We start from the raw sequence: 17,547 nt of genomic DNA on the forward strand, positions 1-17,547 counted from the left end.
TAAATATTTCACACATTAACTCTAACCAAGAACCTTTATAAAGCAACATATATGCCAATTAAGCCAGAAATCAGAACTGGACATGTGGGTCCAGTCTCCCTTATGGCATTTATTTATTACAATCAACAATGTTGTTTTATGGAAATTAGCTGTACACAATGAGGATTGGTCATGTTATTTCTGATGTCAAAAATCGGTTAAAAGTAGGCCAGTTAAGAGTGACCCAAACTGATGACCTGACCCTGCCTGTAGCATTTAATCATAATAATTATATACAAGTCATTAAAACTAGTTTAATTACAGCCTAATTTCTTTAAATATACAGTAGCTTACACAGAAGATTTCAATTAAATTTAACTATATGAAAAATACAAATATGCTGTTATTCTATTATTAAGACCAAAGGACAAAGAAAAGACTGATACAGATGCTAAATTCCTTAAATGACCCTGTTTTTAGTCCATTTTAATTCAAACTAATTAACCAATTTGCTTATTAATCTTTTAAAAATCCATTCTGCCTACAAAGTGTTTTGTAAGTTTGGGGAGCTTCTTCTGTACTTTTCGTTCTTACCAAAGAGGGTGAATTGGTGGTTTAAGCTCAAAATATAACTCAAACTGAATGATGGCAACATGAGCAAGTAATAATGAATAATGTAATATTGAACCAAAATAACTTCACACGTGCATTAAACCATTCTGCATTTAGTACCAGTGTTCCTAGCTGCATACAATGTCACTGCATAATAAACAATAATGCACTAAATGCCTGCATACTATATATATGATATAGCAAATATCTGTATGTAATTATATTTCAGTAATTACCTCTGGGTCTTATTATTTAGAACAATACTATACTCATTATTGTAAGACTGCTGATTTTCATGTATGTGGTAACACACACAAAAGATGTATGCATGCATATGCAATTTATAAATATCTTATAAAATATAAGCACACAACAGAACAGTGGGGGCATAACTTTCTGCCAGAGGGTCTCAGCACAGTGAAATAATTCCTGTGATAAAGAATTACACAACATAATTAATGGGACGAGTAACATCTAATGATTGCAGCTGAAGTCTAGGAGTTTGGAATAGCTGAATTATAGCTGCAACTCCAGCTATGACTCACTGTGTGGCCTCAAGCCATTAATTTATGTGCCATGAGTTGAACAGCCAAAAAATTGAGACCCCCAAATTAGTGGATGCTTTTGAAAATGTTCACCTTGATCTCTGCACTTCATTTTTCTTGTGTGTGAAATGAGCCTAATGATCCTTCTCTCCCTCACCAGGGTGTTGTGGGGATTTTGTTACATGACTGCACAGCTCTTTGAAGATGTTCAGTACTATTTTATGTTTAATTAATGCTTGGAAGGCACTCTGAGCTCATCAGATGAAAGGCCATAAACAAGCACAAAATATTATCAGGTGGGTATTAATCCAACATGTGAGAGGGCAGGGTGAAGAGATAAGGCTGGCAGGGAAGGGAGGAGCTAAGTTTCTCTCTCAGCCACGCAGTAGTGTTAGAGAAAAGGAGAACAAGGTAAAATGAGAAAATGCAGTAAACGATCAGCTTTAAACAAGCGAGTGCTTTTGAGATTATGGTAGCTTTACAAAACCATGTAATTGGGTGGTACATGAGGCTTTGATGGAAATTCTGGAGCACATCCTCAACTGTCATCAAAGCAATGCCATGAAGCTATGATAGTGTACCAACCCACCTGTGGATTTGCCCCCTGTGCTTAGAGACAGACGGTACCTGAGCCTCTCTCCCTACCCTTCATGTTCCTGGGGTATATAAGACTGTGAACGTAGGGAGGCAAATAGGGCGTGGGGAGACCATGCACCGCAGGGCAGATCCAGGAAGGCCTATCTACATGAATAATGCATGACAGCATCAATGTCCTTTTCAGCTTAAGCAGCCACCTAGGCCCTGAGCCTAGGAAATGAAAAAAAAATCTGCTGGGCACATGGCATGAGTGTTTCCCTCTCTCATTATTTCACAGGATCCACATGGGATAGTCAGTACGGCAAGTTCTCTCTCTGGGAATTCTGCCCACTTTGATCAACAGTAAGATGACACCCAAGTCTTTGAAACTGGGTTGTATTTGGATTGTTTTTTAATCAGTCCCCCACTCCTATAAGTTGAAAAGTAGAAGAAAAATGGAACACACAGCCTTTAAAATCAGTGGCAAATGCTTCAGTAAAAGAAGAAATGCAGCCACCAGAGAGTAAGCATGCCTTTTAATTACAGAATTTGGGTGTTGTGACTTGCATACATTTTAGTCATCTAACTGACACAGGGCTGCCACACCTCGGTTTATCCAGTGTTTCTGGGGCTTATCTGAAGGAAGCTCTATTGAGAGAACATAGTTAGTTGAGTGCCCTGTAGTAGACAAGACACCTCTTCTTGCACTTGTCTTGTAAACAGGGCACAAATAAATATTGTCATGTAGAAATTTAGAACTTTCTCCAGGTTTCAGCCAAATTATGGGCAAAGAATCATAAAGGATTTTGGGAAATGATTCTCCAATCTGCATGGTTTCTCTGTTCCATCGTGCACCTTCCAAGAAAAGTCCTTTCACATATGCCCCATCTTCTGGCATTTTTTCCATGGTGTGTTCTTCTTTTGTCACCTGAAAGAATTAAATAACTGGATTCAGTCTCATTTTAGATCTAGAAAGTGTTTACTCCCCAAAGCGAGTAAACTGTGATTCTGAAGTGTTCAGAGAGCAGATTACACTCCTCAGTCTAAACTACTGAAGTCAGTGAGAGATTTTCCTTTGGTTTTAGTGGTCTTAGGATCAAGCCCAGATGGTTTCTGCTGCCCTTTCTGCAGTACTTAAGGACAGAAAGTCTCTCCTCTCTTCATACTAATGAGACCTTTGCTTATGTATTAGTAAGTTTCCTATCGATTCATTAGCATTTGGATAGCACACACAGAGGATGAAATTCACCCTTTTGTGCTGATGGCCAGCACAAGGCCTGCGCATTAGTCATGTCAGTCAATAGGTCTTGGTAAATGGTATGTTAGTGATCGTTCCTCTCCTGTAGCAAAGAAAAACCTACCCAGAGGCAACAGCAGCAGTTCATGATGTTCAACCTCTAATGTTTCCAGATTAAATAATCTTGCAACCAAATCTGGGAGGCCCATGGTAAAAGGGAACATCAGTTTGGCTTTGTTTGCTTAATTTAATATATGTAAATTATTTGCATAAATTATATTCCTCTGTGTTTTTTTACCTCAAATTCAAATCCAATGTAATCAATTGGGATGGTGTATTTCCTAGCGTAGTTCTGTGAAACACCAGTCAGGAAGGACTGAGTAAAGTAGAATCCTGATATCCAGAATACATTGGGTGGTCCCTTGCTGATCCACTCCTAAATTGGGTAAAGAAGAACAGCAGCATTTTATTAGGAAAAGCAATATCTATCTCAGTACAAAGCAGAAAAGGGATCCTGTGCCCATCTCCCACTCTGCTGCAACAAGGAATAGGGAGCTTTAACTTGACCCATAAAGTCTAGCCAGGACAAGCACATCCCATGCTATTGCCTAGCTGAAGCTCCTTGGAGCCATTAGGAAGCAAGAATAAATTAGAGTAGCTCATAGTCAACCCCAGTCCAAATTAGGGCAGTGGCCCTGCTCAAATGGATCTTTCAGAAACTTACTTGTACTGCTCTTTCCCTTTCCTCCCTATGTGCTGTGAGCATATAGCACATTCCACCTTTGCTGAGCCATATAATTTTTTGAAGTTACCTACTCACCAGTGCTTTAAAACTAAGCTTGCCAGGGGATGGGCGGACAACCATTGGTGCAAGACCACTAAATAACAACTGCAGAATTAGTAAGTCATGCAGCACAAGGGACATACGTGAATTCCCAGTGGATCTGACTTCTACCTCAGCCCAGGGATGGGACTCTTCTAGGAGGGCTGGGAAGCCAAGGACCTCTGATGGCAGACTTACTTGCCTGTATACAAATGCCAGGAGCCTGGGGAACAAACAAGAGGAACTGGCCCTCCTGCTAAATAAAAATCAATATGATCTTATAGAAATAACAGAGACCTAGTGGGACTCCACCTGTGACTGGACCACAGGTATAGATGGCTATACTTTGTACAGGAAGGATCATGTTGCTAAAAAGGGCAGGGTTTAGGTCTCTATGTGAAGGAGCAACATACTTCCCTACAAGTGGAGTTTGGCACCCAAGAAGGATGACTCGAGACCCTTTGGGTCAAATTATGGGGAGAACATGGTGAAGGGGACATATTGCTAGGAGTCTACTACAGACCTCCTAACCAAGAGGAAGATTTTGACCACGCATTCGCAGGGGAACTAGCAGAGGCTGCACATACTCGAAGCATGGTTGTCATGGGTGATTTCAACTACCCTGATGTCACCAGGAAGAGCACTCTGCCAAATCTGATCGTTCATGTAGCTTTCTCAGCTGCATTGACAAACTCTACTTGTCTCAAGAAGTCTACAGGCCAACAAGAGGTAAGGTGCTTCCTGGATCTGGTACTAGCCAAAGGGGACGATCTAGTGAGCAACCTGAGAATTGAAGGGAAGTTGGGAGACAGTGATCATGAGTTGATCACTTTCTCTATCCATCGCAAAGCTGGCAAATGAGTCAGCAATGCACAAATCCTCGATTTTAAGAAAGCCGACTTTCATAAGCTCAGGAGGCTGGCTGCTGAGGCCCTGAGGAACTGGGATCAAACAGAAAGGGGAGTCCACAATGATTGGTCGCTCCTTAAAGACACGATCCTTGAAGCACAAGGGAAGTCCATCCCAGCCCATAACAAAGGTAGCAAAAGGGCTGGATGAGCCTTGTGGCTCAATAGGGAACTCATGGACCTCCTATATTGGAAAAGAGAAGCCTACAAGCGTTGGAAGTCAGGTAAGATCACCAAGGAGGATTATTCAGCACTGGCCCACACCTGTAGGGACAAACTAGGAAAGCCAAGGCTGAAACTGAACTCAAATTGGCTACAGGAATCAAGGACAATAAAGAGTCCTTTTTCAGATACATGGGTAGTTTTTAGAAAAACAAGGACAATGCTGGACCCTTGCTAAACCAAACCAGACAGCTGACAACTGACATCCAGGAAAAAGCTAATCTCCTTAATGATTACTTTGCATCAGTCTTCCACCAGCCCACAGGGATCACCCTGCTAAACAAGATGCAGGATTGCCAGGGTATGGGCGAACACACACCCATCACTGGTGAAGATCTCGTGAGAGAACACATTGAGAGGCTGGACAAATCAGCTGGCCCGGATGGAATGCACCCAAGAGTGCTAAAAGAACTGGCAGACATCATAGCACAGCCAATGGCAAGGATATGTGAGAACTCGTGAGGCTTGGGTGAGATTCCTGAGGATTGGAAGAGGGCCAGTGTGGTGCCCATCTTCAAAAAGGGGAGGAAAGAAGATCCAGGGAACTACTGGCCAATCAGTTTGACCTCAATCCCTGGAAAGATATTGGAAAAAATCATCAAAGAAACCATTAACACCAAGCTAATGGAATGCAACATTCTGAAAGATAGCCAACATAGGTTCACTGCAGGTAGGTCTTGTCTGACGCACCACTTAGGCAAGGGAGAAGAGGTTGATATCATCTACTTGGACTTCAAAAAAAGCCTTTGACTTGGTCTCCCATGAAGTCCTCTTGGTTAAACTGGGGAACTACAGCCTTGACAACCTCACAGTCCGATGGCTTGGAAACTGGCTCCATGGTCGAACCCAGAGAGCGATGGTCAATGGAACCATATCAACATGGCGCACAGTGATGAGGGGCATCCCCCAGGGTTCTGTACTTGGACCAGTACTCTTTAACATATTTATAAATAATCTGGATTCAGGTGTCAGAAGTGGACTGGCTAAATTGGCTGATGACACCAAACTATGGGGAAGTGTGGTCGCAGTACAGGATAGGCTGGCGATTCAGGCCAACCTGGACAGGCTTGCAAGGTGGGCGAATCAAAACCTGATGACATTCAACACTGAGAAATGCAAGCTGCTCCACCTTGGGGAAAAAAAATCCACATCATACTTGTAGGCTTGGCAATGCTACACTCACTAGCTCCATGACCAAAAGGGACTTGGAGGTCATGATTGACCACAAGATGAACATGAGCCACCGATGCGATGCCACAGCTGGCAAAGCAAACAAAACCCTGGCTTGCATCTATTGATGCATCTCAAGCAAGACCCAGGAAGTCATCCTCTTGCTGTACTTGGCCTTAGTGAGGCCGCAGCTGGAGTACTGCATCCAGTTCTGAGCTCCACACCTTAGGAAGGATATGGAGAAGCTTAAGAGAGTGCAGAGGAGAGCCATGTGGAAGAGAAGAAGTCTTATTAGGAGAGGCTGAGAGGCATGGGACTCTTCAGCCTGGAAAAGCAAAGGCTCAGGGGGCACTTGGTGGCAGCCTATAAGTATATAAGGGGTGTGCACCAGAAAATGGAAGAACATCTGTTCACTAGGGCACCCCAAGGGAAGACAAGGTCTAACGGTCACAAACTCTGGGAAGACCATTTTAGACTGGACATAAGAAAAAACTTCTTTACCGTCCAAGTCCCCAGAGTCTGGAATAGACTCCCCCCAGAAGTGGTACAAGCATCTACTCTGGACAACTTTAAAATCCACTTGGATACCTATCTTGTTGGGATCATTTGACCCCAGCAGACTTCCTGCCCCTTGGGGAGGGGGCTGGACCCAGTGATCTTGCAAGGTCCCTTCCAGCCCTAATGTCTATGAAATCTATAGAATAATTTAAAGAATACACTAGGAGAGCAAGGGGAACACTTAATGGAAAAGGCAATAATGGCATTCTATTGGATAAGTCAAAAAATCCATGGATCACAAAGTCTGTCACTTCCCATTAAACTCTACCTGTGTTTAGAGTAGTGGACTCTTATCAGTTCTATGTCTATTCTGTGCTAGAAGACTTCTAAAAGGGGTCTTGCATTCTGATGTAGCATGGACCTCTTAAGCAGTCTTCAGCACAGCACCACACAGCTGAGCATGATGTAAAAAAAAATCTTTCAGCTAAACTTCCAATAAAAATCCAGAAGTTGTGATCTGTAGCATTGGAAGAGGGGTCAGATTCTGAACCCCTACCTCACCTTTCTAAGCATTTACTTGCAAAGGTAGCTCTCATGGGATTATTCACATGAATGACTCCTCATGAATGTATGCAAGGAGTTCACAATCTTGATCTATACAGGTGTTATAAAGCAAGCATAATTGAAACAATTCTTCCTGTTTGGCTTTCGCAGATAGGTTTTTGCAGTGTGTCAACCCCAGCGCTAGCCTACCTGGAAGAAGGCCAAGCGTGCAAGAAGATCAGACATGTAGCTGCCCAGTGGCTTTAGGGAGGGATAAGATTTGGCTGCCCACATGGTTGGTACTTTGCCTAAAAGCATGCTGTTGAAAACATCCTCCAGTTCAGATGACATCAACACTTGGCCTTTGATGGCTCTGCCTAAATTGACAAGGCTACTTCGAACAACTTCTGTCAGCCTATGGGTGAAGGAGAGATTGTTAATTTATCACTTACGCAGTATCTGGGCAATGGAAAGTCTCGCATTGACTGTTATGGGGAGTAGGTCAAAGCCATGGGAGAATACAGTGCAAAATTTCTCCTTGATCTGTAATTACCAAAATCATTGTTTGGCTTTTTAAAATTGCTAGTAACACTTACAGTAGACAAAGAAATGAATTAATAAGAGCTTTAAGCTTTAAGTTCCAGTTAAAATATTCTAACTTGCTGTGAATATAGGAGACTGAATAACTCAAAGGATAACTAGCTTTTGTGATAGTTCAATTCTGATCCAGGCTAGTAGCGACTGAAAGTTGGTACGTATCATATAATTCTGGCGAGCTGTCAGAGTTCCAGGAGGTAGTCTGTGGCCACCTTTAAATATTTTTATGTAAAATCACCAGAAGCAGAATCTAATCTGTTCTCAAATGGCTTTTGCATGAAGAGTTTAATTACAAAATGTTTGCAGTTGACTGTAAAGCTTGTGATCTGCTGCTCATTATGTGCACAAACATTTTGGCATCTTTCAGTATTATTAATGTTAAAAAAAAATCATTGGTCCTACCTGTTGAACCTAATTAGTTCTTGCCTAAGAACTGTGTTCATGGATTCCTTATAAAGCACAGGGTATTTCTTCATTACCTCTTCCAGGTTGAAGTCATTTGGTAATTTGGATAGGATGTCTTGTGCCAAGTCTTCAACGGTTTCCTGAAATCAAGAGTTGGCAGATAATGAAGAATTTTTTAAACGATTTCTTTGGCTGATTTTTAAAAGCAAACTCCCCAGCCCTGATTTGCTGTACAGCTTTTGCCTTCATATACAATCAAACAGTTAATTTTGTCCTTGTTATAGGAGAACAAGGTTGCTCTGACTGATCTGAGGCCCTGCCAGGAGAGCATGGAAGGTGTGAAGCAGGAGCTACTCAGCACATCCAGCATCAGGTGGAACTGCAGAAGATAGTGACAAAACTGATCACATCCATATCAACTCCCATCCCTAAAGTAGTCAAGAGATGAGAAATATCAGACTCATTCCACCCCTAAGTAATGATGTGCAAGGATGTCCTGAAAACACCTTCCTGAGTGTAAACAAATCGTCTTCCCCTCCATTACCTGTGGGGACTTGCCACCTCCCCCTGCTTCTCTAGGCAGAGTCAACAAAACTCCACTGAAAAGCTGGTTGGTCTCTTGGTTGTCCTTAGTGATGTCTGCATTCTCATGAAGCCCAAACACTTCAGGATGTGTTGTAATTGGTAATGTTCTTATGTATTCAATATAAGACTGCAAAGAAAACATTTCGTTATTGAAAGCATGCATTTAATGGAATATTTTCAATCGATCAGTAAGTGCAGCCCAACTTTGATAAAACATGGTGAAAATGATAGAATACAGTGAAATGTAAGATGGCCAGTCATGCTCAAACACGTGTTCCCCACTTTAAAAAGAAGCGTCTTATCCATCCACATAAAGAAATTTAAAAGTTTTGAAGATTTCAGACTCATTTAGATCCTGATCTTGTAGCCCTCCTGCAAATAGAGAGCTCACATAATCTTCTTACATTAGCTACTGAACTCCCAGGCCTCTGAGATGATGTTGTTGATACCAGAAGCCAGGTGGAATACTTTCAAATACTAGGAACTAGACTTGGGCAAGCCACACCATTCAAACATTTTTATGAGTACTGACTTTGTGCAGGTTTATGTTTGCCTGAACCCACAAATATATTCCAGCATCTGGAAAGGCCACCTCGCCCCACACTGCAAAGCCAGAGAGGAAAGCTTCACATAAGGGTTCTGATAAGAGAACTGTCAAGAGTCCTCCTCACAACTAATAGCAAGATGTTTGGTATCTAGGCAGCTGGTAGGAGGATCCCTAGCTATATTACCGGTGAGATTTGACCTTGGAGGTGGGTGGCTAGAAGGTTTGAGCCCATGGCTCTGGATAGTCATGCACACACCCACCACTCACTTCTTTGAAGGGAAAAGAGTCTGGCAGGGCTGTGAGAGGGGGCACAGTGTTTCTGCAGCCTAACTTCTTTCAGCTTTCCAGAACCAGAGCAGTCCAGCAGTACAAAACCTACACAGGAGCAGCATCGTTACAGTAACATGACCTGAAATAATGCAAGCTCATCATGTCTCACACACCATGGTATTAGAGCTTTAAGTCCCAATTCTCTGAATCCAGATACATTCTGGCATTGTTTAGGATCTTTCAATTTTCTGTTTCTGAGGGAATTGGAGACAGCCTTCACACAGCACATCCATCTCCAGAGTACACATACAAACTTCTTCTCAGTGATTTATCAGAAGATATTTCTGTTCTTCATTTCTTTACCTGGTATGGCCCATGGATTGGTATGTAGTACTCCTCCCCAGGTGAAAGTTGGTATTTGTCCTGTTCTATATCCTTAGTATAGACAATGGAAAGAAGTGACAAGAGAAGACGCCGGTCTTTGTCATCTGTTACTCTCCCACCATAGTTACATTCCCCTGAGAAATTACACAGAAAAACAGAATGAAAAATTGAAAGGCCATTTATAACAACATAACAAAAAAATTACCTCCATCAAAGAAATACTTGGGTAAGTTAAGGAACTATGATAGGAAGTAAAGTCCAGAACTTTAAAGGTATTTAAGCATTTACTCCCATCACTCAATGGGAGCTAGGCACCTAAATACCTTTGAGGGTATGGGCCTAACTAACTCGTCCTGTGGTCTCTTGAACATGAACGGCACTTATAGCTGGTCTGGAAAACTGCTTTCCATAGAAAGATGAACCATGCCATGCCTCAAGCCTCCTCTTAACTAAAACTCATCTTTGGGCCTCTTTTGGCAGTCTTTATTCGACCAGCTAAATTCCAAAAGTCTCTCTTCTGAGCCCTCTTAAGGAGCTTCTTGCCTTTGTTTAGGGTTTCAGTCACATAAATTCAAACTATAGGGCTTAAATATGGAGGCACAAAGAATCACACTGCAAAAGGACCTGGGAAGAGTAGAATAAATGGGAGTTGCAGGCAATAAAGGGAGATTTGGTCTTATACCACAGAAGAGGAAATAAACTGCATAGACTTAAAGTACAGGGGGCAGAGACAAGCAGCCACACATACTATATTAGAGATGTTTATCTTCATCCTTTCTCTTTAGTTTTCATGTAACTAAACATAATACTTGTATTTGCTTCTGCTTCAGAGAAAGCAGATGTCATGGTTCAGAGGCTGAGAAGGGATGTTCCCATGAACAGATCTCTGTCTATAGGATGAGGTCCATCTAAGTGACTCTAACTATAAGGAAATATTTCATCTGCCTTTTACAAAGCACAGATTGGCCCCAGATACTTTATAACTGATGAAGATTATCATATTGCCTCTCTTGCTGGAAAAGTCAGCATCTGACCTACTGATTAGCCAAAGTAATTTCAAGGCCACTGATATTTATGCTTTACAAATAGGAAACAAAACTTGAAAGTTCTGCTGGACCACTAGCAACTTCCTAGCTACACAAACTAAGACAGCAGTTCATTTAATCAAATCTTATATATTGGGGTGATAACCATCTGGGAGGGCCTAGCAAAGCAAAAAAGATACCTGCATGAAATCTAATCACATGTTGTCAGTTTTACGGATGTTATAGAGAGCAACTCTTATACCTGTTAGGTATGTCAGAGCTTCAAATGGGATTTCTTCATATTCGTTCAGAAACATCTGGATCTGTCGCATACTGATTCTAAGATCAGATTCATTAAACTCATATGGAATATTCCAGCCTGCTCAGTTCAGAAAAGAGATAGATGTGTCAGTAGTGCATTGCACTTATAAGTGCACATAAAAATTATGTCAGTGGCACTGCAGTTATTTTAGAAGAAGAGTCTCCTACTGCTAGGTAACTACCCAGATGAAACCTTTTGTTGCCCACACAAAAAATAAGTATCAATAATAATATCCCAATCTGACATTTTATACTTTCCTACCATATCCTATGTAATTAAATATGTAGACATAGGGCCTGTCATTTTGGTATTGCTCACAACTGAACAGCTGTATTGTATTGGGTGTAGAGAACAGAACTGCTCAGAACTTTAGCTGATCTAAAATCATTTTGGCAGCATGAGCAGAGGAGTTTTGACTGACTGATTTCAATTTTTAACAACATACACAACATACACAATGTGCTCATCTGTTTCACTGGGTGTCGGTGACATTCAAAACAACCAACAATGAACCCCAGAAAACTAGTAAAATGACCCATTGTCATGCATTTTGAATAATTGATCTGAATAAAACATGGACCTTATGTCACTGTTAAGCAAGCTACTCCTGAAAAACTACACCCACTTGCTCTTCTAGGAAACATTTCTCTTAATTTTACTTCACGTATTCTGCACAATGCTGACAGCCACAAAATTCTCAACCAAATATCAGGAATATCATGCCTTTTCTGTATCACTTGCATGGGAAGGTGGGTGCATAGATTTTGCACACAGAATGAATTCTTGTGATGAGTTAGCAATTCAGTGCACATGCCAAATTCAGCCTTGTTGTATAAATGAGAAGCACTCCATGTAACAGAAAGGTCTACATAAATTCTACATATTTATCAAAATGGCATATTTGTAACTGCACAGTTTTATTTATACATGTTATAGAAATATTATAATTCCGGACAATTTTCTAAATATATGTTGTTCTAATGACTATGCATTAATTTACAAAAAATGTAACACAAATCAAATTCTTATGTTTGTTATTCTTTTACAAGTTTTAATTTCATGGCCAATGAATTATAGCTGAATAATTTCAAGTGCCATTCCAAGCTACCATATGTACTGGCTTTGCTCACAAAAAAAAAGAATGGTAATGAAAAAGACAAATGATTTAAAATGAAAATGTGCATAGAGAAATTTTATTCTTATAGGCCAAATAAGTTAATAACGGGGGGGGGGGGGGGGGGGGGGGGGGGGCATGCGCACGCACGGGTTGTTGTTGTTGCTACTGCATTGTACTGTACTGCACTTTGCAAAGTGACACTTGGCACCAATATTTCTAATCTTAACTCCGCTATAATTCCCATCAACTTCATTAGTAGTTCTGCCTGGGTGAGAATCTTGGCAGTCAGTCCTCAAAAGCTCAAACGCCTTTGAAATGTTGCTTCACTGTGTTCTGTGCGATGCAATACATAATAAAGATATCCATCATCGTGTAGAAAAATCAAATTCCTGCAACACTGCTAGGGGTAGTGTTTCTGACTAGAGGCTGAAATAATGTACATACAGACTTTCAGGGAGGTTAGGGGAAGGTTAGATCAAGTTAAAAATGGCCACCCAATCTAAGGTAAGTTGGTATGGTGAGGGGCTAGCAAGGGGGTCTATCGGAAAATGGCGGGGGGGGGGCAAGCAGGCTCTGGGGGGGATTGGGAGGGCAAACGGGGTCCATGAGGGGGATTGGGGCAGCAAGTGGGATCCGCAGAGGGGATATGGGGGGCAAGCAGGATCCCTCCGCCATATCCACAGCGGGATTGGTGGGGTCTGAGAGGGTTTGGCAGGATTGGGGGAGCTAGTGATGTCTGCAGGGGGGGTTGGAGGGATGGGGGCGGCTCTCTCTCCCACACCTCTGGACCCAGGGACTATTTTTAGCCACCTGATTCCCCCGCCTCGGCCTGCACCTCCCCCAGCTCCATTTAGTTCCACAGCTCCTGGCACCAGCAAATGTCAGTAAAACTGGCACCAGATGGGGGAGTTGGCAGGTTCAAGGGGGCTGGCTGGTCTGCAGGGAAGGTTGTCCATCTGGGTGAGGGGCCAGGGGCTGAAAATAGACCAGTGCTGGGGGCAGGGTGGAGGAGGTAGGGAAGGTCGGGGCTGGGCCCAGCAGCTGGGTTTCCTAGCACTGAGGCTGCACTGGGAACTGTGCAGAAGTTTAATTAGATCAGCCTCAACAGACCCAAACTAAGTTAGACGACCTCAGAGGTACACTTAACTTACATCAGTCTAAAAATGGCCAACTCAAGCTAAGTGTCCTAAACTTCTGTACAGTTCACACTTAGATCCATCTAATTAGGGATCTAAGTGTAAGGTCCATACCTGCACGAACTGAGTTAGACTGGGTGGCCATTTTTAACATCTAACCTTCTCCGAACCTTCCTGAACACCTGTATGTATCGATACTGTATTGTAAAACTAACTTCTTTTCACAAAATCCATAGCATGATCAAAGTCTTACCCAAAGGGCCAAAGTTTCTTCTTTCTTGTACCAAAGCATGGAAAAAGCAAAGCCCGAACAGGAGTTTTTGCCACATTTCTTGCTTTTGGCAACTACTAAAGAATGCAGGATCAGAGACTGGATCATTGAGGTATGATCGGAGCAAGTTTGCTCTAACGCCTTTGGGAGGCTCGTTGGTCATTTTGATGCCATTCTGGAGAATACTGACAGGAAACTTTTCTGATGGATAGCTAGTTAACCATATTCTGAATAAAGAAAAATAAAAAGCTGACAAGCTATCCTTAATCTTGGACAGCAGCATGATTTGTTTGTTTCTTTAAAGAACTAACTACCAACTAAAACATATTTTTTTGTTACCACTGGATTTGGTACAGTGGACAGATGCATAGAGAAGACACAGAGAGAGTCTTGGTTACATATCTCTAACTGCAATTTTAATTTATTTTTATGTTCACATACAAAAACATCTTTAGTCCTTTCACTAGCAACCCTAACAAATAAGAAATGTTCACACAGAAAGTGGCAGAATTGTAAAGCTCCTACCTGAATTTATCATTGGTACTCTCAGGCACTATCACTTCTTCACAGATTTTTTCTAAAGCAGGCATCCAGCTGGTTGCAAGGTGGCAGTTTTGTAACACTACCCAAGTCCCATCAATAATAGCTTGATATATCATTTTTGCTGCAATTGGGCCTTGGCCCTGGCCAAGTGAAATAGTCTGAATGCTTGTATCACCCATGCCAACGTCATCTGCAAACTTTAACAAACCTATAGTAGTAAATTTTGACACTGTGTTTTAGTAAACACATCCATATTGCATATTTTATTTTTTAAATAATTTATTATTTAATAATATTTAATAATATTTTATTTTTATATAATTTTTACAAACACCATTGCATACACTAAATTAAAAATTAGGTAAAGGTAGAGTTAAGTACTCTACTTGACAATGTGTATTGTAAGCAAGAATCTTCCATTGAGTCTAAAATGTCTTAAATCAGTGAAGAGCCAGGGAGTTAGTCATTTCATCACTGTTAAATTCAGGATACCTTTCCAGCTCCCCTCTTCAGAGATGCAAAAGATGTGGAAGGATAGAAATATTTGAAAGCTAATGTTCTTACTACTGCATAATTTACAGTTCTGTAAAGATGACTGATAAATCTTACATTTATTATATATCCAGAGACACAAAGTATAAACCTCACCTGCCATAGGATCAGCACCTGGTGATAATACAAAAATCAAAGGTGCACAGCAATTAGAATCATTATAACTTCCAACAAGGTCAAAAGTAGGTGGCTCAATAAATGTTCTTCCCATATTCTCTGTGATGAACTCTTGTACTGCTGGAACAATTTTATCAGGTCTCAAACACCTGAGAACAACCAAACGATCTAGCCCTATTAGTGTTTTCCACACATCTGGAAATGCCTCCTCTTGAGGTTTTGCAGAATCATAAATCATTTTCCATTTTGAAAGATTATCTTTTACATGATCCATTAGTCCCTTAAGGTTTTTCACACTAGATGCACGTACAATCTCAGCCCATGATTTGTCAGCCAACCACTCAGGCGCTGGGTTAGCATAAGGATTATCCAAAGCAACACCTCCTGTCAACAGGAAACGCCAAACCTCATCATCAATCTGATTTTTTCCTTTCATTATTCCTATAGTCAAAAGAAGGGAGAAGAGCAATTTATCCTTCTCAAACAGTGAACGGCAGACATTATTATAAATGCTCACTGTGAAATATTCAATTATATTCTCAATTCTTGCTGGTAGGTCATCGCTCTTTTTGCTATTTGCAATAGAGTGTACATACAAGTTAATGAACCAAATTAATGAATATTGGTACATTGGTTCAATGTTTGCTAGATCAGAAATGCAAAAGAAGATAATTGTTGAATGAATAGCTACTGGCTTATAACCCATCCGAGTAGCATCTATTTCCATTTCTGTTATAGAGGCAATTTCCTGCTTTTCAGAGATTTCTTCAGATAACTCTTTGGAGGAAGACAAAATATTAATTGCTGTTTCATCTTCTAAGATGTTTCCTTCAGACTTGGAAAGGACCTCTAGGATTTTATCTTCTATCTCCTTCAGTTGTTTCTTATTGGCTGCACTTTCTATAATCAGTTTATTTTTCTTTTCTTCCAGCTCGGGTTTTTCCTTTGCAGCTACAATTCCAAGAAGTTGGTCCTGGAGACCTAAAGGTGTAATCATAAAGTTGAGAAGACAAACTTTTACAGCCACTTCAGGAAGATAATGAGGATTCCTTAAACGAGTTGTTATATAAAACCTGAAATCTCTTGAGTATTCAATTATATTTTCACCTAGCCTCATGTACTCTACACCCTGTTGCTTGAATGTTAGCTTCAGCAATATAGGCTCTATGAAAGCATCCAGTTCTTCTCCAATATTTTCAAGTAAGACAGGTGTTCCAAGCTGGATGGCATTTTCCAGGGTCCTCACATAATTTGTGTCAGACAGTTTGATAACTGAAAGCTTGTTTGCTTTCTCCATATTTTTTATCCACTTGTTGGCTTGCCTTTGAGGGTCAATCATTAAAGCCCATCTTCTGGAGTTAGAAACAATTATACCATTATCAACTGAAAAAGAATCAATTGGCAGTCCAGCAATCTGCCAGGCACGGATTTTGACTGGCTCTCCTAAAGTATTACTGAGGCTAAAATCATTGGAGCATGGTATGTTCTTCTGCTTGCATAGAACCTGCCATTGCTTTTGACATTCAAGGCGATAATCTACAGTAAAGGCTCCCAAATAAGCCACTGTTCCTGATGATAACAACACATCACCAGTAAGGTCCGTATATCTAACTCCCAACAATCGTGCAGCTTCTGTCCACCTATCTTTCTCACCTCCAAGACCACTAATCAATTTTTCAGCCCTCACTAGCTTCTGTGAACAGATTTCAATGTTGTTTTCTAATTCTTTCTTCCGGTTATTCATGCTTTCAAACTCATCATTCAGGGCCTGAAGTCGATCCACTACATCCTTAAGCTCGGCACGCTTTTTGTTGAGTTTCTGCATTTGGATTTCAAGTAAACCTTCTGCCTCCTTAAGACGTTCACGTTTTGGGGCAACAACTTTTGCTACACGGTCATACACCTCCATGGCTCTGACCCACTTGCATAAGCCTTCACAGGCAGATGATACATTTTTTATGACTGCCGGCTGAAAATCTGGATGATCAATAAATCTCTCTCTGATTCTTTTCATTATAACAGGAGGAATATTATCCTTGTCATATGTCTTTAAGCTCTCGAGAAATTTCAAGTCTCCTAGTATCTTTCTAGAGGGTCCCCAGTAGTCTTCTATCATTTTACCTGTATTGCACAAAAATATGAAGATCAGGCTTTAAATGCTAATATGAAAAAAGATGGCAAATACTTTGCCATGTCTTTTTACCACAAGTTAACATTGACACATTTAGAAATTGCTTACATGAAAAAAACTTGAAACAGAAGCACTTAGTATTATTAAGTTCTCTCAAATTGGAAACTGGTAGAAATCTTCATTAACAACATTAATCCTGCGACAGCCAAATTATAAAATTTTGGGTTAAAGCTACATTTATAACAATTTTCCTAATTATTCAGGAATAAACTGTGAGTGTGCAGAAGAGAGAAGGATGGGAGCAAGGAGTCCTTTCACTTCTGTCAACCGGCGTGCTCACGTGTAACCCAGTGCTAACACTAGTCATCCCCAACCACAAAGGGCCACCTAGCTTGACTAATGCTGTTCCACAGGTTCAAGGGAAGGTGGTTA

The 17,547-nt window shown here is 41.0% G+C and overlaps 1 protein-coding gene across 11 annotated transcripts in view; it reads right to left on the bottom strand.

The window, feature by feature from the left end:
• Nucleotides 1-2,231: 2,231 nt before the first annotated feature.
• DNAH3 (dynein axonemal heavy chain 3) overlaps nt 2,232-17,547 on the bottom strand; it is a 125,958-nt gene continuing 110,642 nt past the window's right edge. For all 11 annotated transcript variants that reach the window (XM_059716227.1, XM_059716226.1, XM_059716234.1 and 8 more), the window contains 10 exons: nt 14,964-17,105; nt 14,298-14,523; nt 13,755-13,999; nt 11,189-11,305; nt 9,881-10,035; nt 8,660-8,827; nt 8,113-8,255; nt 7,324-7,528; nt 3,248-3,385; nt 2,232-2,640 (listed from right to left, as the gene is read on the bottom strand). In XM_059716227.1, the coding sequence (XP_059572210.1) occupies nt 2,287-2,640; nt 3,248-3,385; nt 7,324-7,528; nt 8,113-8,255; nt 8,660-8,827; nt 9,881-10,035; nt 11,189-11,305; nt 13,755-13,999; nt 14,298-14,523; nt 14,964-17,105 (3,893 nt within the window). In that variant the 3' untranslated portion in view covers nt 2,232-2,286. The remainder of the gene's footprint in view (nt 2,641-3,247; nt 3,386-7,323; nt 7,529-8,112; nt 8,256-8,659; nt 8,828-9,880; nt 10,036-11,188; nt 11,306-13,754; nt 14,000-14,297; nt 14,524-14,963; nt 17,106-17,547) is intronic.

Source organism: Alligator mississippiensis, chromosome 13 (assembly GCF_030867095.1).
Source record: "Alligator mississippiensis isolate rAllMis1 chromosome 13, rAllMis1, whole genome shotgun sequence".
In the NCBI taxonomy this organism is placed as follows: Eukaryota; Metazoa; Chordata; order Crocodylia; family Alligatoridae; genus Alligator; species Alligator mississippiensis.